Source organism: Micropterus salmoides, unplaced genomic scaffold (assembly GCF_014851395.1).
Source record: "Micropterus salmoides isolate LMB-PRFRI ecotype aquatic unplaced genomic scaffold, ASM1485139v1 Ms_hic_scaffold_20, whole genome shotgun sequence".
NCBI lineage: Eukaryota > Metazoa > Chordata > Actinopteri > Centrarchiformes > Centrarchidae > Micropterus > Micropterus salmoides.
This window is the reverse complement of record NW_024041151.1, coordinates 4,172,979-4,194,664: the sequence shown is the minus strand read 5'-3', so window position 1 is coordinate 4,194,664 and position 21,686 is coordinate 4,172,979. Positions and strand designations below refer to the sequence as shown.

The window sequence follows — 21,686 nt, the reverse complement described above, 5'->3', positions numbered from 1 at the left end:
TGCATTAAGCTTAGTTTAACTGTTTATCTTGCTTTTATTTGTTTTGAAGTAGAAATCAAATCCATCATTTCTCTGTGACAAGTACTGTTTTACCGTCATCATCTGCACACAATAAATTACATTAAAATATGTACAAGTTATTGAGGCACAAGAGGTCTGAAATCAACCAGAGTTTCATTACGCAGCCTCTTACAGTCCAGCAGACGTAATACACCACAAATATTCAAGTAGGATCTCCAGAACATTAAATTAGTAAATCTGTAGTCTGTCAACAACTGGTGTACATTCTGAAAAACAACTGTGTGATTGTGCATTTCAAGAGATTCATGAATTTCAAATCTTTATGGAGCGTGAAGGAACACCGCCGCCCTCTGCTGGTTAAACTGTCTGAGACACATCCTGTCACGCTGGGCTGGAGAGAGACAGTGAGAAGACCTCCAGTTTGGGAGTCTGTCTTTTAAAAAGGGACTATTCCCTTTTGTCCCACTACAGGACCCGTAACCGGAACTTTTAAGCACCCATGAGGTCTTAAGATTTAGGTTCTGTCGTGCGTTTCCACTGTGTTTTAACAAACCGGAACATTTTGGATTATATGTCACTGAAAAACACTGTCGTCATTTAAACCCTAGTCATCATTAAAATTAATTAAACGGTCGACAGAGAGACAAGAAGAGGGTTGTTTCCTGTAAAGACAAAATGCTTTTGAGCACCAAAAGAAGAAATGCCAAAAACCCATAAAACAGCATATTTCATTATCTGTGTGGACATCTGGGAGACATCATGTCCTGACCGCTTAAACTGGCACTGGCGTCCTCTTAAGGCAGTCTGAGGTTATTTTAGCTTACAGTGATGTGAAGTAATTCCTGAAAAACAAAGTGCGTCTATGATTGGTACTCCTTCAGCAACTGGCCGGCGATAACGAGTCTCTGGATCTCACTGGTGCCCTCGTAGATCTCCGTGATGCGAGCGTCGCGGTAGTGCCTCTCGGCGGGCATCTCCGTCACGTAACCCATCCCACCCAGAACCTGGATCGCCTGATTTAAAGTAAAAACAAAGATGATTAAAAAACGTGTTTATTGGGTACCTTTACGCTCCTCTTGTTGTCGGTTTCTTACCTGGTGCGAGCAGAACGTGGCGGCTTCGGACGCCGCTAGTTTGGCCATGGCTGCTTCCTGCAGGAGGACACAGGCGGAGGCCGGTTAGTGTTTGTTAAGCTGCAGAAGTGACACACGTGTTAAATCAGAGGCGTACCTTGGTGAAGGGTTTCTTTGAATCTTTAAGCAGCGAAGCCTTCCAGGTGAGCAGGCGAGCGCTCTCTATCGCCACGGCCATGTCGGCCAGTTTGAACTAAACAAGGTGAAAAACACTCGATTAGATGATTCTTTTATTTCCAGCTTCTCAAATGTGACACAAAACACTTGGTAGAGCACACGGTAGGGCTGACCCCGAGTAGTCGAAGATTCGATGCTGGGCGGAGCCTGATTTCGACTGTCAGTCTCACAGTTGAAGCTTTGCAGCGAAATGAGGATCACACCATTTTGGCGATATGGGGGTGCTCAGCGTCTGATTTTACGTAGAACTACCAGTTTTCTCCCAGTAAGTTAATAAACAGGCTTTTACAATATATATTTAAACGTTTAATGCTGTAAATAAATATGTGAAAAGAAAAAAAACTTTCAAAAAATGTTTTTAAAGTGCGTGAATAAATCTTAAATTGTAACCCTAACCCTGGGGCGTCAGTGCGCAGCGTGTAGGCGTAGCGTGGATGTGTGCAGTGGCAGGAGGAACAGTTGCTGAAGAGACCGAGCTCCAGCTTCACTGGTGTTGTGGCGAGTTGTTCGCACCTCGCGGGACTTTCGGGTAATTTATAACCGTTGATGAACCACACAAAGAATATTTTATCGTTTTTAAAAAGCCGGCTACTTGAAACAGACCGACTGATTCGACCGTGTAAACCCTTAGTCGGGGGCAGCCCTAGTACACGGGAAAGAAAATAATAAAGGTGGAGGGCATGACTTGGATATAGCAAAGTATAGGGGTATGACGGGGCCCCATGTCTCTAATAAATGTCCCTCAGGGTCATCTGTTCTTTATGTTCCGTGATGATGATGACACATCGCCGACGTCTGCCAGATATCTAGCACGCCAAATATCTGGAAGAGTCGGCCGACTCTTGTGACATCCACATCCAGCCAATCAGAGCAGGCAGCTACTTTTTCACTGCAAAACACTTTTTACTCCCCTGCAGCTCTCTCTGTAGCTCAGTCGATCCCTGCTACCTGATCCATCCTTTCACACAGATTCTTTGTCTTTATAATTTCAATCTTTATATAATTTTGTGTGTAGGTTTGCGTCATTTCCTGTTTCACATTTCACGTGTTTTGTTGACTAAACCTGGTTTGGAGAGCAGCGTCAGGTGACAGAGTCAGCTCGTGTAGCGTGTGACCCCCTGTCACCGATCAGTCACGTAGTGTGAACGCCACAACGACTTCAAGACTGCCGTCACAAGACGGCAAGTTGTGTAGCGTGAGCGGCACGACCACCTGCCGACGCTGAAAGTTGTGTAGTCTGCGCGAGGCATTAAGGAGAAAGTCAATTTTTCCATTTTTCCATAATGTAGATTACCTGGACTATTTCTGACGGCATTTTTAACTGTATTCTGACATTTTATAAACTTAAAGAGTTCTCCTGTGATTATATGGAAGCATAGCACTTCCATAAAGTTAGGGGACTCGCAGAAGAGATTTAAAAAAACAAGATATCCTGATTTTTAGGCCTTAAAGGGCAACAAACATGCAGTCAAGACAGTTTTAATAAACCCTCACGGTTAAGGCCAATTTATACTTCTGCATCGCATCCACACAGTAAGGCAAGTACAGACATGTCTGACCTCAATATAAGTATCAAGTACCATGAAACGCCACTTAAAGTTTCTACCCCTGAACTCCGAGTTCACGAGAAGCAGCTGAATGACGTCACATAGATGGTAAACCACAAACTAAACTGCAACATGAAGTACATTTGCCTGTGTGTCATTAAAAGAATATATACTCTCATATAGGAAAACCTGTTCTACATCTAAATTCATGTAGAAATATGTTGCCTATGTTATTTTTGGTTTTAGGCTGGAACGCAACATAACTACACGTCGTAGCAATGCAAACCAGAAGAACTGTGATTTCCCCCCTACGCATTCCCGGCTTGTCCTTCTTCTTCTTCTGGATCAACTGGTCCGAGGGCCTTCTCTTGTTTCTGCATTTTAGTAATTTGACTAAAAGTAACTGCTGTTCAACATCGATCAGCTCCAGCATGATCCGATGCTGAAGTCACATCAAGCATCACAACGCAGCTGAACCGGGCAGGAAGTCAGACACAGAATGGCAGAGAAAATCCGGTAGATTTTCAAAATAAAACACGTTTGTACATCAACATAAAAAACACAGTTAAAACTGACAAAAAAAAAAAGACACAATTTAACTACATAGCTACTTAACCACAGTAGAAGCACAAAAATCAAGGACAACTGAACAAATAAGCAAAATCGGAACAAGTCAGCATAATCATACAGGCAAAACACTCTTATTCTGAAATGCTCCATGTGGATATGTAACGTTAGCCTGCAGAGAGCGAAGCGGGCTCACAGAGCTGTTATCCGTAGCTGAAGCACACAAAATGACAAATTTACAACACGTCAACAAAGTGTATGGCGCACAAGGATGACAACGGAATACATTTGTGACTGCAGGACTGTTTAAAACAGGTCAGATGTATAATTAACCCACATTTTAATCGCCGTCTTCACGATTAGCTGATCGTGTTCTTACAAATCGCAATTTCGATTTGAAAACGATTAATCGTTCAGCCCTAATGATTGTTTGTAGCAGCCTACACCAACGAAGAAGAAGAAGCAGCAGCTCAACACAGTGGAACATAGAAACCCAACCGCCAACTTGTGCTTTGCCGGCGTAACTGCAGACCGTCAGCTACGGCTTAGTAGCTAGTTTAGATAAGTTGTTTACAGCCTGTCTGATCGTGTTTGTCGCCCTCGTGAAGTCATTTTTTTTAACCCACAGAACTGACCAGTAGTTCTCTTTTGAGCCCGTCTCTCGGTGTTTTTAGAGCTACGCTGGTGCCGTGTTACCTGTATGGCCTGCAGCTTGCCGATGGGGGCTCCGAACGCGGTGCGTTTGTGCGCGTAGTCTGCGGCACAGTCCAGAGACGCCTGAGCGATACCCAGAGCCTGAGCTGCAATGCCGATCCGGCCGCTGTCCAGGGTTTGCTGAAGGACACAGTGAAGATTGCATGCAACAGAAGAAATCTGGTTAACGGGACGTGTTCACATGACACTCTGGAAACATTATTTTAACTGTATTAGAGACAGAAGCTTCTTCCTGAATTCAACGTGGGTGTGTCAGAGAGGAGGTTAGACTTCTCGAGGCCACTCACTGTAAGTTTAGAGGGAATAACTTTGAATTAAAGCACCCATCACTGCATGTAATCATCTTTTCATTGATCTGGCCACCGCTCTGCTGTCTCATTCTCTGTCTGACGTCTTTGCGACGGGTACTACAGATCTTTATACATCGCCAAGCAATCAGCTTTCTCCTGGAGAAATATAGCTCGAGGTTTCTCTAATCCCAGAGCGGAGACTAGTAACTTGCTGGTACAATGATGTGCTGCAAGGATATTTCACCTTCCACAAAGAGAGAGCTGCATCTTGGCACCATTGCTGCTGTAGTGACTCCTGCAGTCGTTCAACAGGCAGATGATCTGTTTGCTGAATCTCACTGAAATCTATTTTAATGTCACACAGAGGAGCATGTTGAGAAGTGCAGCAGAAATTCAGGGAATTAAAGGTTTAGTCCACCCCTGTTTAAAAGAAAAATAAATAAATCTGTTCGCTTTAAAACTTCTCTTAGCACAGCAGATAACGTTTGTACCTCGAGAGCGTTTTTCCCGCCCATTGTTGGTGGAAAGAGTGAGCGCTCAAATTCAGAGTGCACCACTTTATAATTTAAATTCACATCCTTGTTTCTTCCCTCGGGATCCAGTTTGTGACATTATGAGTATTTTGTGTCTTTTCTTGACAGAATTTGTGACTGCATGACTGTTTAAAACAGCTCAGTTGTATAATTAACCTATATTTTAATCGCCGTCTTCACGATTAGCTCGTCAAATCACAATTTTGATTTGGAAACGATTAATCATTCAGCCCTAACTAGTATCTAATCAGTTGTTACTAGTAAAACCCTAATACTAACTAGTAAAATGGGAATAGTTACTAGTAACTAATAAATAAGTACTAGTAGCCTTTAAATAGCGACTAGTAAGTTTTCAGGCATAAATGTTAATCGGTTCGCAGTACTGTTTATGCTGTTATGAAGAAGTTAATAGCGTCTCCATGTGGGGAGGAAATGTCCGTTGTGTGTTGTGTTTGTTTACTTCTCTGAAGAGTAATATTCTCATTTGCGTGTAACTCTGTAATTACCTCACAGACAAGCTAGTTTATTTCAGCTGAAGTATTTACATGACACATGTTTAGTCAGCTCCTGTTTTGAAATAACAGGCTCCATGTAAACGCAGCCTCTGTGTCACAGTGACTCATTTCTGCTTTGACATACCATGGCGATCTTGAATCCGGCGCCACGAGGGCCCAGCATGTTGCCCAGCGGCACCCTGCAGTCCTCCAGGATGATGTTCGCAGTGGACGAGGCTCTGATGCCCAGCTTATCTTCCTTCTTCCCCAGAGACAGGCCCGGGTGTGGCATGGGGATCAGGAAGGCACTGATACCCTGCAGACACGCCAGACAAACAGCAGTACGAGGAAATAAAACGGAGGTGAGGGAGGATTGTTAAACTTATATTGCTCTGCACAACAATCCACTCTTTGTCTCCATGCTGAGGACATAAAATCAGGTCCAACGTGCTGCGTCATGCCTTGTGTTTGAGTTTCTTGTCCGTGGTGGCGAACACGACGGTGGCGGAGGCGTCCCAGCTGTTGGTGATCCAGGCTTTGGTTCCGTTCAGCACCCACTCGTCCCCCTCCTGACGAGCTACCGTGGAGGCTGCGCCCGCGTCGCTGCCGTTACCTGGGATTAAAATAAAACATCACTTTATTTCAAGAGGTGTGGATTCAAACCAGCTTTAGTTTGTTGGATGTGAAAAACACACGTTCTTATCAGGTCAGCCGAGTCAGCGACCTCCTTTTACTCTGGCTGCACACTAGAGGACAGTTAGACTGATTCTGGGTCCGATTCGTTCCCGACACGAGGCTGGTCGGGACAGACAATCAGCCCAAATGATCCTGAGTGTGAGGACTTTACAAACATAATCATAAGGTCACCAACTGGATCGAGGCTCCCCTATTTTGATTCATAAATATGCAACGTACGATATTTAGGATTCAAAAGCTGAGCGGGAAGCGTCACCAGCGTGTTGTGTATCTGCTCGCGCAATAAAATGTATAAACCGGTCACGTTCGATCACACGAGATTCACGTGAGATCTCAAGTCCCTGGAACTGTGAAACTGTTTAGCAGAGTGCGTGGACCTGCTTCTGGTGTGCGCTCCTAAGATTCAATTAATTAAAAATCGGTTAGTATTGGTGGTAAAATCGGTTTGAAAGTCACTTGTTAAAGAGGTGATATTCTGCTTTTCCCTCTCCTTTATGAGTTATATCTCTTTTATGTGCATGTAACAGGTTTCCAAAGTGAAAAAGCCCAAAGTCCAGCCCAGAGGGAGTTCCCATCTCCCACAGAAAACTCTGAACTGCCTGAAAACAGCTCGTTTGTAGTCCAGCCGCTTCCCTTTCATCCCTGTGACGTCACAGGGATGAAAGGATGAGCATTGTTTGTAGCTCCTTTAAAGCAGACACATTATGCTTTTCCACATTTTATGACTTATCTACAATGTTATAAAGTTGGATGTTCATGTTAAACATGGCCAAAGCTTCAAAAAATGAGATTAAAGTATTTAAAAGAAATCCCTGTGAGTAAAAACCTCAGGTTTCCTCCTGTTCTGAACGCTCTGTTCTGAACTGCTTTTTCTACCATCGGCCACGTAATACGACGGAGACAGTGTTCCATATATGGTCATTTGCGCCCATAGCAACGGCACGGCCACGCTCAGTCTGCCTGTTCTGCCCAGCGCCAATCAGAAGACAGTGGGCTTTGAGAGGGGGGGGTCTTAAAGAGACAGGAGCATCTACAGCTTGTTTCAGACAGAGGCTGAAATGAAGGCCTGCATGAAGAGTCAGTCAGTTTTTTTTTTACTTTGAATCATGCAAAGCTGCTATACAGGCGTCACAGAACTACAATATAGGACTGGAAAAGCAGTAGGTCTCCTTTAATGTTAAATGTAGGCTAGTTTTATATCCATTCAGGTACGTCCGTGTCCATGTTTCCTACCACACTAACAAAGCTTCCAGCACATCAGGTTTGGGTTGGGTGACAGTGAGGTGGCACATTTACCTGGCTCACTGAGGGCGAAGCAGCCCACCTTCTCTCCGGTGGTGAACGGTGTGATCCACTGCTGTTTCTGTTCTTCTGTACCAAACTTCAATATCGGCCCGATGTAGAGAGACTAAGAGTGGATCACCAGAGACCAGAACCAGTTATACACCAGGTATATTTACACGTTTATCGTTGCCGACAGACTGCACTCACGTTGTTAACAGAGACCACGACGCCAGTGCTGGCGCAGCCTCTGCTGATCTCCTCCACAGCCAGACTGTACGCCAGGTAGTCCATCCCAGCCCCACCCAGCTCCTCTGGCACCTCCATGGCCATCACCCCCATCGCCCCCAACTCCTGAACCTGGACAGAGCATTGACAGTAACGTGTCGGATACCTTAAACCTGCAATAACTCATTTTTGTGACCTAATCCTTTCAGCAGCTGTTTACAGCTTCTTATCTGAAATCTTGGATTGCGACGACAAACAAATTGGATCAAAGTTCATCTCATATGTCGGTATTAAAGCATCACTTTGTGCAGCTCTGAGTGAGCTCGTACCTGTTTGGCAGGGTAGCTGTGCTCTTTGTCTAGTTTGGCAGCGATGGGGGTCAGTTCCCTGTCAGCGTAGTCTCTGCAGGTCTGTCTCAGGATCTGATGGGTCTCTGGTAACTCTGCCAGCTGAGACAGGCCTCGACAACCGCTGAGACACAAGCCGAGAGCTGAGGGAGAGAAAAGTGAAAAGACTTCAGAACAGCAACATGTCACTGTGGATGGCTGATTCTGAAATATCTAAAAAAACTATTAAATAATTGTCATGAAATTTTGCACAATATGTTCTTCACAGGATGAAGCTTGTTGGTTTTCCTTAAATGTTAAAAAAGTTTTGGTTTCTGAGTGAAATATCTCAACAACCATTGGATGCATTGCCATTTAGACCTTCATGATCCTCTCAGGATGAACTCTAATAACTTTGCCAATCATATTCCATGTGGCGCCATTATCAGTTCTTTTCTTTTTTTTATTTGTCTTTTTCTCAGCTCAAATGGATTGAAAACCAATTCTGGTGGGGGATTTTATGAAAAATGTCACACTTGCACAAGTTCCAAACATGTTAATGAAAGACCAGTGACAAAGTGTTTGTGTTTGACAGCTGAGTGAAAAGAAAAACATGTTATAAAATGAGACGGTGTCATTTATCCCAAACTGGCATAAGAAATCTCACAGAAGACGTACCAGAGACGCCCTCATGATGTTATTACGGGTGTAATGATTCACAGAATTCACGGTTACATTTGATTTGTTCTTATGTGGTTGGAGCTGATTGGCTGACAGCACAGTGTAAAACAGGGAGTGCAGAGAAAGCTCAGACATAAAACTGATATATCCAAGTCAAAGCGTTTATTGTCAGATGCTGTTAAAAACCAAGTTTCCCCGTACAGTTAAAATCTTCCTTTGCCTTCCACTCTTGTTGCCATTTATTGGAAAGACAAGGTATAAGAAATTAGAGATACAAAAAAATATATATACACAGTAGAATATCTTTGTACAATGCTATGTATAAAATCAGAACTATAATATTAGGTGATAGTAATAGTATTAATAATAGTATAGTAGTATTACTTTATGCCTAAGAGGTACTTTTTACTTTTGATAGTATGATCTGCAAATACTACTTTGGTACTTCTACTTAAGTATGTTAACAATAAAAGGTTTTACCACTTTTAATTTAATTCAAAACATTAATCCATGTTACTATTTATTAATCATTACATGCCACATTAACCCTTTCATGCATGGTTATTTCATCTCCATTTTGGGTTAATATATCTTGGTCATGTTCTTCAAGCCACTTGAGGACAGTATCGGTGGATTGATCAATATTCTAACTGAAGTTACTATCTTGTATTCATACAGATATGCATTGATTGGTGACCTCATCAATCCAAGATAATTGTGATAGCCAGGTGCTAAATGCCTCAAGCATAACCTGTGAAAAACTTTTATTTAAGGAGGTCAACTGAGGTATAAAAAAAAAGTAGTATGATCAACATGTTTATGTCTTATAAACTAAAATTTAGAGTAAAATGTAGTTTTTATACACCAAAAACCAACTGTCCACATATGTGGTCGTGCAATAGTGGAGTCCGATTGCATTGAGTCTGATTTCTGTAACTATCTGTATATCTAATTTACTTTTTCAAATATATGATTGTACTGTACTACCATAAAACAGACATTTAACAAATATATTAACATAAATAACAATACAAAAGTAAATTTTACAGCATTAAATGGCAACTTTTGACTGATTTGCAGGTTTTCACATGGAATAAGAATAAGTATTGTATCACATAAGAAATCAGTTTTAACTAGAACTGTGTAATCTGTTATATTTAGGAAGTTGATGTTATAACTGAGATGACTCAACATGAAGTTAGATAAGGATAAAAATATGCCACTGGGTTTCTGCATACATGTAACTACAGTTATAAATACCACCGTGAGTGTTTTTCCTCTACTTGTTCTTCAAATATGTGTTTTATTGTTCGTTTTTAATGATTGAGCTTAAATGCATAACATGACATATAAAAATAATATTACATATTGTCAGGTGTGGCATTTTACGCCTTGTCGCATGCAAACAGTTAATTTAATTTAATTTTAATTTTGAGTAATAAAATGAATCTTGTGTTTTGCATAATCTTTATGTCAATGTTATTTTGCAGGACTGCGATTCCTCTTTCCTCTGTCCTTGAAGGCAACACCAGCTACCCAGTTAGCCTGACAGTTATTTAGGTGAAAGGTTATCCTCACATTCAGTCACCTGTATCTCAGTCCGACAGCTTAAAAACAAACTCCAACAAACAAGAACAGCTGGTAAACTATTTGGCAACAGGTTCACCTAATTCTCCTAAATCAACACGACTCCTGTTTAAGTTAATGATCGCAGCTAGCTGAGGGGGCTAACCGTCAGAAATCATGCACACAATTAACCGCCGCGTTACTTAACTTATATCAACAACTAAAGCTGGCAAACCTTTGGATATTACCTGCCTAAGTTATTAGTTATAGTGTTAAATGAGACAGTTAGACAGGTTAGTATCCCAAAACATGCACTGGTTACGTAGCATGCTAAGCTAACTAGGGTTTGATATAGCTGTATGTTTTTATTCCGCACACAAGGCTAGCATCGTGTCCCACGGGGAAATAATGTTTCTTATTATAATATTTATTTGTTCTGCCCTCTGCTGTCTTGATGTACCCACCTCTCCTTGCTTGCAGGAGTGCAGCCATGGTTCCTTCCTCTCGGCTAGATGGTAAAAAATCTTCTAGTAAACAGTTTGACCGACGCGTTGTGAAGCTGACTGCTGCCTTTACGTGCCCTCGGAATTATGGACACCACGAGGAGGGAGCACAGTGTAGCGTCCAGCACAGTGTTTTGTTGTAAGAATTGTGCAACAGTAACAAAGTACATTTACTCAAGTACTGTACTTAAGTATAAATTTGACTGTACTTAGTATTTTCTTTTCATGCCACTTTCTGCTCCACCACGTCTCAGAGGGAGATATTCTACTTTTTACTTCACTACATTTATCTGGCAGCTTCAGTAGTTACTTTACAAAGTCAGATTCTTACACAGAAAACGTGTAAAGAGTTTATAAAAATATAATGTTTTGTTTTGAAATGTGTTAATTATAAAGCTATATGTAGTTTATCATTATGAAGATGCCACGTTGGGCTCTGGGTTAATTGTGGCGGCGTTTCACACTATTTTCAACATTTTTCATAATTAAATAATAAATAAATAAAAAATGATAAAAACAAAATTTTAATTTCATAATCAATTAATAATAATTTTCAAAATCAACAGTGAGGTTGTTTTTTTTCATATTATGCTACTTACTTCTACTCCACTACATTTTGGAAGCCTATACTTTACTTTTTACTCCAACACAACAACTTTAGTTAACCCTATTAATTACTTTGCATTTCAGATTATTAATACAGAGTATAATCAGCAAATAAATTATGATGTTTTGTTACAGGTTAAGCTACCAAGCAGTGTATAAAGTAGTTGAAATTAGCTCCACCACGTCTACCAGCTGCAACATTAAAGATATAAACACATGAACGCATCAGTAATTAAATATAATCCAATGTAATATAATCTGAAATCTGCACAATGAGTACTTTTACTTATTTACTTTGATGCAAACAGATATCAGTCACAAATTTAGGCTTATGTTCTGTTGTTACAAAGTACATTTTTTGGTGTACTATAAAAATACACAAATACACCAATGCAACTAACTCATTTTTGAGTGGCGGAGTAGTTAAATTCCCACTATGATACATTTACCAATATACACGTGCGACCTCTGACAAATCAGTTGTAAGTCGCTTTGCATAAAAGCGTCAGCTAAATGAATAAATGTAATGTAATTTCACAACTCTCAATAATAACAATAATAATAATAATAATAATAATAATAATAATAACATTGATGAAAATTGTCCATTGATAATTCACAGAGAAACCAGAAGCTTACTGTATTTAAAGAAGTTAAAATTAGCTGTATATACCCAAACTTTATTATTAAACTTTAGATTGTTCACTGAAATTACTTGTTCATCTATGTTTTTTTTATTTTATGTTATTTCTACTGACTACTATTTATTTCTGTAACATTGTAATTTAATTACCTGGCACTATGTTTCCTCGTTTTGCTCTTGTACATGTGGGTATTATGTGGTATATCTATAATTAAACAATTGGATCTTATAGATAATATCCCAAAACTATTCATATTTGGACTTGTATTGAGTCTATAATACTATATTTACCACATCTCATGTATTACTGATAACCCAACATACAAACCGTAAATACAGTTATTGTGTAATTACTTTAAAATAAATGCCACAGAAATAATTTTGTCATACCAAAAGAAAATTAAAAATGCCTTGTACTCAGCAACACTTTAGGCCCCTTAATTATAGTGCCTGCTCTGCCTTAGGAGATGAAAATAAACAAAAAGCAAACCACCTACACACAGTTCTTTTTCTGCAGAAAGAATAAAGGTAATCCAAGCCAGGGAGGTTTCAGGTTTTTCACAACATGTTTATTTTTTTAGCACCATAAAAAGTCAGTTGATGTTGTCCCGTGTATTTGCTCTCATTCTGTCTTTCCTTTTTGGGAGGGAGCGACGGTGGTGGAGATTTAGGAAAGGGTTGGAGTAAAGGGGGAGTTTGGGGAAATAAAAAGCTGAGAGGGCTGCGTGGCTACGGCAGCACCAGACGACCTGCAGGTGGCGTTCACTTGCTGGCGGAGGTGAAGGTGAAGCATCCCCTCTGGTGGAACTGCATGTCCCTGATACGACGCATGGACTGGATCTGGGGCTGGAAGGCGCAGAAGTCATTGTAGTGTCTGTAGTCACCGCACTCAAACAGGTACTGGTAGCCTCTGTATCCGGGGTACTGGTAACCCACCCACCTGAGAGAGACATGGAGATGGTGAGTTCAGTAACACTCAGCATTTTAAGTCAGGATCCCTATAAACTATATCATGTGATTACTCTGTCCCTTTCAATTTACAGGGTTTCTGAATAGACAGGAGGTCCTTCAGGGGGTTCTACCTGTCATTGATGGGGCTCTAAGTGTCTTTTATTATAACCTTTATTTAACCAGGAGAGTCCCATTGAGATTAAGAATCTCTTACACAAGGGTGAAAGATTTTAGGATGTTCTAGTTGTCATTCATGAGGTTCTAGGGGTCCCTAAAGGGGTTCTAGTGGTCACTGAGGAAGTTTAGTGGTCATTGATGAGGTTCTAAGTGTCTTTTATTATGACCATAATTTAACCAGGAAAGTCCCATTGAAGTTAAGAGTCTCTTACGCAAGGGTGAAAGATTTTAAGATGTTCTAGTTGTCATTCATGAGGTTCTAGGGGTCCTTTTAGGAGGTTCTAGTGGTCACTGAGGAAGTTTAGTGGTCATTGATGAGGTTCTAAGTGTCTTTTATTATGACCATAATTTAACCAGGAGAGTCCCATTTAAATTAAGAATCTCTTACGCAAGGGTGAAAGATTTTAAGATGTTTTAGTTGTCATTCATGAGGTTCTAGGGGTCCTTTTAGGAGGTTCTAGTGGTCACTGAGGAAGTTTAGTGGTCATTGGTGAGGTTCTAAGTGTCTTTTATTATGACCATAATTTAACCAGGAGAGTCCCTTTGAAATTAAGAATCTCTTATGCAAGGGTGAAAGATTTTAAGATGTTTTAGTTGTCATTCATGAGGTTCTAGGGGTCCTTTTAGGAGGTTCTAGTGGTCACTGAGGACGTTTAGTGGTCATTGGTGAGGTTCTAAGTGTCTTTTATTATGACCATAATTTAACCAGGAGAGTCCCTTTGAAATTAAGAATCTCTTATGCAAGGGTGAAAGATTTTAAGATGTTCTAGTTGTCATTCATGAGGTTCTAGGGGTCCTTTTAGGAGGTTCTAGTGTTCAGTGAGGAGGTCACACGGGTCCTTAAGAAGGGCTTTGTGGTATTTTAGGTCACACAAAAAGTTCTAGGGGTTCTTTAGTAAGTCCAAGTTGTCAAGAAGTCTGTGGTCACTGAAGGGGTTCTGTTCATTTAAGAAGCTGTAGTGGTCATTGAAGGGATTCTAGAAGTCCATTACGAAGTTCTAGTGGTCAATGAGGAGGTTCTCGAGGTCACTGAGCAGGTTGTAGGGGCCCTTAAAGAGGTACTAGTGGTGTACTGAGGAAGTTTACTGGTCATTGAGGGGGGTCAAGGGTTCCTTTAGGAGGTTCTAGTGGCCACTGAGCAGGTCCCATAGGTCCTTTTGTGGGATCTAGTGGTATTTAAGATCACTAGAGAGGTTCTAGAGGTTCTTTAGGAAGTCCTAGAAGTCCTGAAAGTCTGTGATCACTGAAGGGGTTCTGTTCATTTAGGAAGCTGTAGTGGTCACTGATAAGTTTCTAAGGGTCCTTTAGGAGGTTCTAGGGCTTGTTTAAGAGACTACAGTGGTCACTGAGGAGGTTCTAGTGTTATTTTGATGTGTATTTCACTGTGAGACTAGGAAGAGACATTCCTGGAAAAAAAAAAAACATTCGTCGACAATTAAAACAGCAGGCAGTCAGCTTCAAGCCTTGTGGAGTCAAGGAATCATACTTTTTATGAAGAAGTACATTGTAGTTTAACTCTGGAGGCCTCGGGCTTCTTCCGCTGAAGCTATGTCCAAAACAATATTTGCAGCACAGAGCCTCCCCTTTAGTTATATATGAGAAATGAGCAGCTTAAAAACACAGGCCTAAGTCTCGATCCTTTACTGAATTCATTCCTATCATCATGTGTACTCACGCTCCTCCGGGCACCCTCACGCTGCCCACTCTGTCGCAGAAGCCATGCGCCCAGAGGGTGGGCACGTCATCCTCCTGGATCTCCATCTTGTTGCCCTTGAAGTCAGAGAGCTCATACAGGCAGATCTTGTGCTCCATGCTGTCCTGCAGGGAGGAAATGAGACACAGGGACATTAAAAGTTATATAAATGAGTTATATTCCTGTTTTTGTGTCATGCTGTGGCTCTATGGGGTGTCTGCCAGACAGACCATGACATTTGGTATAAGTGGCATCTAGATGATGACTTTCATGTCCTCTGACTTTTCATCTAGAGCGCCGTACGTGTTCAACACTTCAGCTCATGAAGACGGAAACATGCTAACATAGAAATGATAACATAGTACTAGCATGTGAAGGTAAAGTACTACTTAAGAGTAGGGCTTGACGATATGGCCAAAAACGTTATCAACGATAAAAAGTTTCATATGTTTCGATTTCGATAATTATCACGATAAGTATCAAATTGTTATTTCTTTCAAGTTTAAAGGCTGATTTTTGCTTCTGAGTAAAAGTTGAAGAAACATGGTGGTTAATTGTGGGTTCAAACTCTTCTTTATGGTCAACACTTGAAGCCAAACAGTGGATCACTTCACAAATCTGAGGCAGAACATTCAAAACAATTATGATAAAATCTTTGTCAACAAATATGCATGAGTAAAAATAAATAAAAGGCTTTTTTCAGTTCTTGTTCCTCAACAAAATAAACATCTTAAGATCAAGTCCTAATTCGTGTGTGATTCAAGTGAATAAAATCTAAAATTTATTGAATATTTATTGAACACTTGTTATACTGTTATTGAAAAATATAGCCCTAGTTGAGAGTGCTGAAAATGTATCAAACACAAAGTAGAGCTGAGTTTAAAATGTCCTAAAAAGGCCACCGTACAGAGGATAAATTGCAGAATTTAGGATCTAAGACTGGAAAAGTTGTCTCAGGAGGTGAAACAATTTGTGATCTATCAATTTGTCCACTGACAGAAACTTAATAAGGAACTATTTACTGGTTCCAGTTGCTCAAATATGAGGCTGCTTTTGGTTTTTAGACCGTTTATCATTTGTTCTTATTAAATATCGTCCATTTCTTCTTAACTAAACGAAAGCGATTTTATAATTAATACATAAGCTAATGTATAAACAGTGTTGTTTCACTTGTTACCATGCGGATGGGCCTGAGGGACATGAGGCAGTCGCTGCGGTAGGAGTTGCTCCAGGTATCCCAGCGAGGATACTCTCCCTTCTCCAGGATGAACATCTCCCCACGGAAGTTAGTCTGCTCGTAGGCAACAAAGCTGGAGAAGGGGGTCCGCCGGGCACAGGGGGGGCACAAGGGGAGAGAGAGGACAGGAGAGAGGAATTAGGGGAAAGAAAACAGTGAAATACATGTGAATGTCAGTTCAGAGCAGGTTCCACTTACGGGCCGCACTCCACAATGATACTACGCACTCTATCCATGCCACGGTCACACACGTTCATACAGTCATTCTGGACCTCCATCATCCTTCCCTGGAAGTTCTCCTGGTCAAACAGCATGATCTGCGCAGAGGAAGATATCGCACAAGTTAAAACCAGACAACAAGCGCCGTGTCCTCTGTACGTCTCAGCGGCCTCTAATCAAAACTCCTGTTAGAGGGTTTCCAGAGTACTAATATGAATACAGAACCAGAAGAAATTACTTGCTTGACTGTATAAATATTCCATTTTAACACAACTCTATAAATTATTTCAACGCATGCACCTGTAGTAGGATACTTTATACATTTCAGATGGGATTTATTCAACTTTTTACTACACAACGTCGTGTATTTGACAGCTGTAGTTACTGACCTACTTTGCAGATTAAGATTTTATTCACAGAACAAAATACGAGAAAAAATATTCTGGTCATGTTGTAGCTGCTATAACCCTTAATATAAAGTATATAAAGTAGTGTAATGTTAGCTCCACATTGGCCATTTACAGCATTAAAATGTTAATAATATAACAATGATTTTAAACTACCTTTTCTGCTTATAGGGTACTTTCACTGATACTTTATGTGTTTTTACACAAGTGGTATTGTTACTGTTCTGTTAAATCCACTCCATTAATTCATTTGAATCAAAGGAAACTAAACCAAACAATGTCAAACGTCTAACGCTGCAGTGACTCACTCTGTAGGATCCCATGCCGGGCTCGCCGGTCTTGGTGGCCTTGCTGGAGGCAGCTGGAGCGGGGGCACCCTTGTCCTTGGCGTCGGTGCCCTGGCTGGAGGCGGACTTGGCGGTCTGAGACATGGTGAGGGGCTTCAGGAGAGTCTGGCGTGAAGAGATGGAGGAAGACAAGGGGATGAACAGAAATAGAGGTGTGAATGGAAGTGACAGGACTTCAGAGGAGAAAGTGAAGGGGAAGAAATGGAGGTTCGGCGTGGCCCAGTTGACGTGTGAACATTGTCAGAGGGGCGGTAGGTAGGCATGTTTATGGGATTTGGAATAAAGTGTGTTGTTTATGTGGGAGGCTCATTTGGGCCCTGGACTTCTGTTTGGGCCTTACCCCAGGCTGAGGGTGGTTTGCCTGGGTGTGGTGGGCAGGGAGTGGGCCCTGGCTCTGGATGTGTGGTTGCCCCGCTGCACTATGATGGATGTTCTGGTGTGTATGTATGTGTCTGTGTGTCCTTACCTGCGTTAGTATAGCTTGCTGTGCCGTGTGAGGGAGGCTGGCTCGTGCTGGTCTCTTCAACACTCAACCCAAGCTTTTATACTCTGGCAAAGGCCAAACGTAGAGGCTCACAGCACAATAGAAAGCCTCTCGTCATCACAGTTGGCCCGTGCCAAAGCCACCGGGTCATCGCATAGCCTAGAAATGCCGCCGGCCCCTCTGGCCTGCCTGTAAGCATTTTACTATCAAAGGAAACCACTGACCAGGACATTTTCCCCATGTGTTGGGGAGGTAGGGATGTAAGCTATAGTTACACGTAGAGAGGGGGAATGCAAAGGTCCAGAGGGCACAAAGAGGTAATCCCTTCTCTCTATCACCTCCACAGGCTCACACAAAAATACAACATATTCTCTGAAAACAAAGACTCACTATTTCAAATCATCCTTTCGAACCACTTCTTGGTTTTAAAGAACCTAGTAGAGAAAACAGTAAACTGTTGTCTTGTTTTTATTCTTTGTGTGTCGCCTTGTAATAATAATAATAATAATAATTGTCTTTATTTAAATAGCACTTTTCAAAAGACAGTAATCGACAGAGATCAAGATACACGATAAAAGCAAGAAAACACTTAAGAAATTAAAATACAGTTAAATAAAAAATAAATAAATTCAATCTACTAAAATCAGGAAAGGCTCTCCTAGTTAAAGTTTGTTTTAAGAAGGGAACTAAAAGAGTTCACTGACTCGGTCGACCTCGGGGCTCCGACTGCAAATGCACCTTATGAGGAACATTTAAAAGAATACACATCTCTATGTGTGTGGTTTATTTCGGCTTTACATAACCATAACAGTTCTACATTTTAGGAATCATGCTCATGTGCTTTGTTTAGAGGAAAATAGTGATATTAATCTAGCTAGGAGTCAGGTGGTGGTTAGCCTAACATAGCATAAAAACTGTCAGCAGGAGGAAACAGCTAGCCTGGCTCTCTCCAGAGATAAAAAAAATACACCTACCAACACCTGTAAAAGCCTGATCACACCAGAAAGTGGTCCTGCTAGAGGCTTGCTGATAAGCAAAACCACTGTATTAGTTGTGTTGTGTTAGAGAGCTAACCGCTAACATGCTTTCCAGCCGGTATCCAATATCTCTCTGAGCCTCTTTCTACTTTCTGTTTAGTCATCATCATCATTTAATTATATTGAGAGCTAATAACGGGAGAAAAAAGCTTTCAGATGTATTGAAACCACTAACTGTCAGGATGCAAGCTGATTAGCTCGGTCGCTAACAAGACAATGAGTACGCACCTGCTTCCAGTCTTTATGCTAAGCTAGGCTAATTGCCTCCAGGTTCCAGCTACAGTATATGTATCTAACACACAGACATGAGAGTGGATGGAATCAAACTTTTTCCTGTGACTCTCGGAAAGGTAGTGAAAAACTGCGTCTCAAAAAATGTTGGAATTATTTATTTAAATAATAAATTAATAGAAAGCAGCGACTGTGGCCCCAAATTACAATTCGGAGGTAATGTTCAGTTCATTGTAGTTTAACATTAGCACAAGTAGAGAAGAGTCACTCATACAAAACACTTAATATTAATAATATTTGAAGTTTGCTAACAGTAGACCAAGTAAGCATGTGGGTGCATTTTATTGTTTATGAATTTAACTTTTTTTTACTTGTGAGAGAAAGATTTTCTTTTAAACTTACACAGTTTTGAATTTACTGCACCATAAACATTAATCATAGTTACAGCAGCATTATAAATGAGGATTCTCCTCATTGGTGTTTAGAGGTGAAATAAAGGCCGTAATTCGTGGATTACAGCCGGATTATGTCTGGATTATATCACCACTGATGTGATGATTTCCACCCTGGGATTGTGTTTGATATAGGCAGATTAGGTGTGAACTAATCCTGCTGGGTAATCTGTGCGGCTCCCATTGCCCTCTGTGTAATAACACGGCCGGATATCAAACCTCAATACTTTTCTGGCGAAATGTGTCCATCAAAAACCTGCAGTACCTGGAAATCCACATAATCTTATAAATTAATTTATTCTTTCAGATAGATCAGATGAAATTTAAATCATAATGTTTTTTCACAATTTTATTTAAGTGAAGTTCTTGTACAGGTTCTTTAGACCTCTGGTTCTCACAGTGGGGTCCTTGAGGGGCTTCAGGAGGTCCCCAGCCGAAAGGGGAACTGTGTATTTTCACTAAGTACTAACACAATGACAGAAGGTCCAGCTATTTTGATCATGAGTTTCATATACTTTCTGTAATAAATGAATCAACTAAAAGCAAATATCCTATCAGATCAGGGTCCCTGGGACAATGTCTAATCTAACGGGGGTCCATGGTCTAATTTAAGTTTGAGAACCACTGCTTTAGACAACATTTAAAACTGCTTTAGACAACATTTAAAACTGCTTGGCTGATGATATATTTAAAATTGTTGTTATTATCGATTAATCCCATGAATATCATCTGTCTTCCTGTCTGCGGCTCTCAGCTCCAAGCACATTGGTTCCTACTGAAGATGTAAGTCTTCAAAACACACTTTTGTTTAGTTCAAAACGCTCAGGAGTTTGGCTACTACAGTCTTGCTTGGTCAGGTGGGACCAGTAGTTTATTCAAATATTGATTTAATTTGTTTTAAAAAAAAAGGCTCAGTATTTTGAGCTGGTCACTGTAGGTTTTCGTATCTAATCTTATTCAAACAGGAAGAAATGGTGCATTTGTTGGGGGACTATTTTCAGCGGCGGATGAATCCACATTTGGTGCCCTAGAGAGTATTTGGGGCAGTAGGACGGTGTAGTGGGTCAGAATAAACTACAGTGTGCAGCAGAGACGCTCACTGATGGTTTAATAGTTTCTGGACAACAATGGAGCTCCAAGGCTCAGAGGAAGAGGAGACGTCACACACAGGACTTGTTATGAGATACGTTCACTGCTGGTTTTGATGTTTTCATGAGATTTGTTTGACAATAAACAACAACATAGTATATCATCAGAATCATCCTTGTTTAAGCATTTTTGTGGTATAATAACAAAACTCAGCAACCTAATAAAACTCTTTGCTACAACGCTACTTTATTTATTAAAGCATTGTGGTATGGTATAGCAGCCTATCATAGAGTCATCAAGTACATACATGTACAGCGTTGCACAAGAACTTCCTGTATGTTATTTATACCATATATCTGCTTGCACACATGCAGTTCTGTTACATAAGCACGCGACCATCTGCAGAAGAAAACTTGTTAACTAAATATTACTGACTCATCTGAGAGACTTCATGCAGCCATTCTGCACTGAGATTATCAAATATGTAGATACCTGAGCAGGTGAGGCAGGAAGTGGCATTAAATAAATCAGCAGTGTTAGTGAGCAACGAGTTACGTGTAATTTAGTTACGTCATTTAATTACAAAATAAATGTAACTGTAATCCGTTACAGTTACCTGGGGAAAATATGTAATTAAATTACAGCTACAGTTAAATGTTCATGATTACATTGAGGGTTACGTCTGGATATTTTCTGTAAAAAGCTCGGCTCTATGTTGAATAATATTAATTTTGTTACTTTGCATGTTTTTCATGCGCATAGTGTCTTTCTTTGCCGTTAGTTTGTCAGTTAAACTGCCTCTCAAGCTGTCTTAAGAAAATGGTTAACACCTAAAAACATTCATTTAGAAAAGCAATCAAAAAGTAATTTCATGTAATAAGTTACATTACTTTGATGAAGTAATTGGAATAGTTACACTACTATTACATTTTAAATAGCCTAACTTGTAATCGGTAACCTATTATTAGAAAGAATCTGCTAGTAGCTTCCGAACATGTGAGAACTGGATGGTTTTCTTTTATTATCTTTGGATTGTTGGTCACATTAAACAAGTCATCTGAATACATCACTTCAGGCTTTTTACACTATTTCATGACATTTTATGGACAAAAACATTTAACCGATTATCAAGAGGATGATCTGCAGATTAATCTGTAGTAAAAATAATAAATCGTTGCAGCCTTAGTTGAAATGGACAGTTTCTCTCTGTCGGGGCCGTCTTGGACCCTCAGTTTTTTCTTAGCGACTCTCACTCGATCTCGTCTCGTGGCTCTCTGATATTCCTGTGCCTCCGTGTCCCCTGCCCGGGGTGATAATGTGGTGTCTGCACTTCTGCCTCTCCACAGATTAACCACG

At 40.6% G+C, this 21,686-nt stretch overlaps 2 protein-coding genes across 2 annotated transcripts; both read right to left on the bottom strand.

Moving 5' to 3' along the window:
- Positions 1 to 10: 10 nt before the first annotated feature.
- On the bottom strand, positions 11 to 10,869 carry acads (acyl-CoA dehydrogenase short chain). The gene is made up of 10 exons (XM_038734142.1): positions 10,719 to 10,869; positions 8,011 to 8,171; positions 7,664 to 7,813; positions 7,469 to 7,580; positions 5,938 to 6,089; positions 5,622 to 5,792; positions 4,142 to 4,279; positions 1,252 to 1,347; positions 1,116 to 1,172; positions 11 to 1,034 (listed from the first exon to the last, which is right to left on the bottom strand). The coding sequence occupies exons 1-10, from the start codon at positions 10,744 to 10,746 to the stop codon at positions 882 to 884; spliced, it is 1,218 nt and encodes a 405-aa protein (XP_038590070.1). The 5' UTR covers positions 10,747 to 10,869; the 3' UTR covers positions 11 to 881.
- Positions 10,870 to 12,551: 1,682 nt separating this feature from the next.
- On the bottom strand, positions 12,552 to 21,609 carry crybb1 (crystallin, beta B1). Its single transcript, XM_038734143.1, has 6 exons — positions 17,504 to 21,609; positions 16,999 to 17,142; positions 16,263 to 16,381; positions 16,005 to 16,137; positions 14,810 to 14,952; positions 12,552 to 12,946 (listed from the first exon to the last, which is right to left on the bottom strand). Exons 2-6 carry the CDS (start codon positions 17,119 to 17,121, stop codon positions 12,769 to 12,771), a joined length of 696 nt encoding a protein of 231 aa, XP_038590071.1. The 5' UTR covers positions 17,122 to 17,142; positions 17,504 to 21,609; the 3' UTR covers positions 12,552 to 12,768.
- Positions 21,610 to 21,686: the final 77 nt, after the last annotated feature.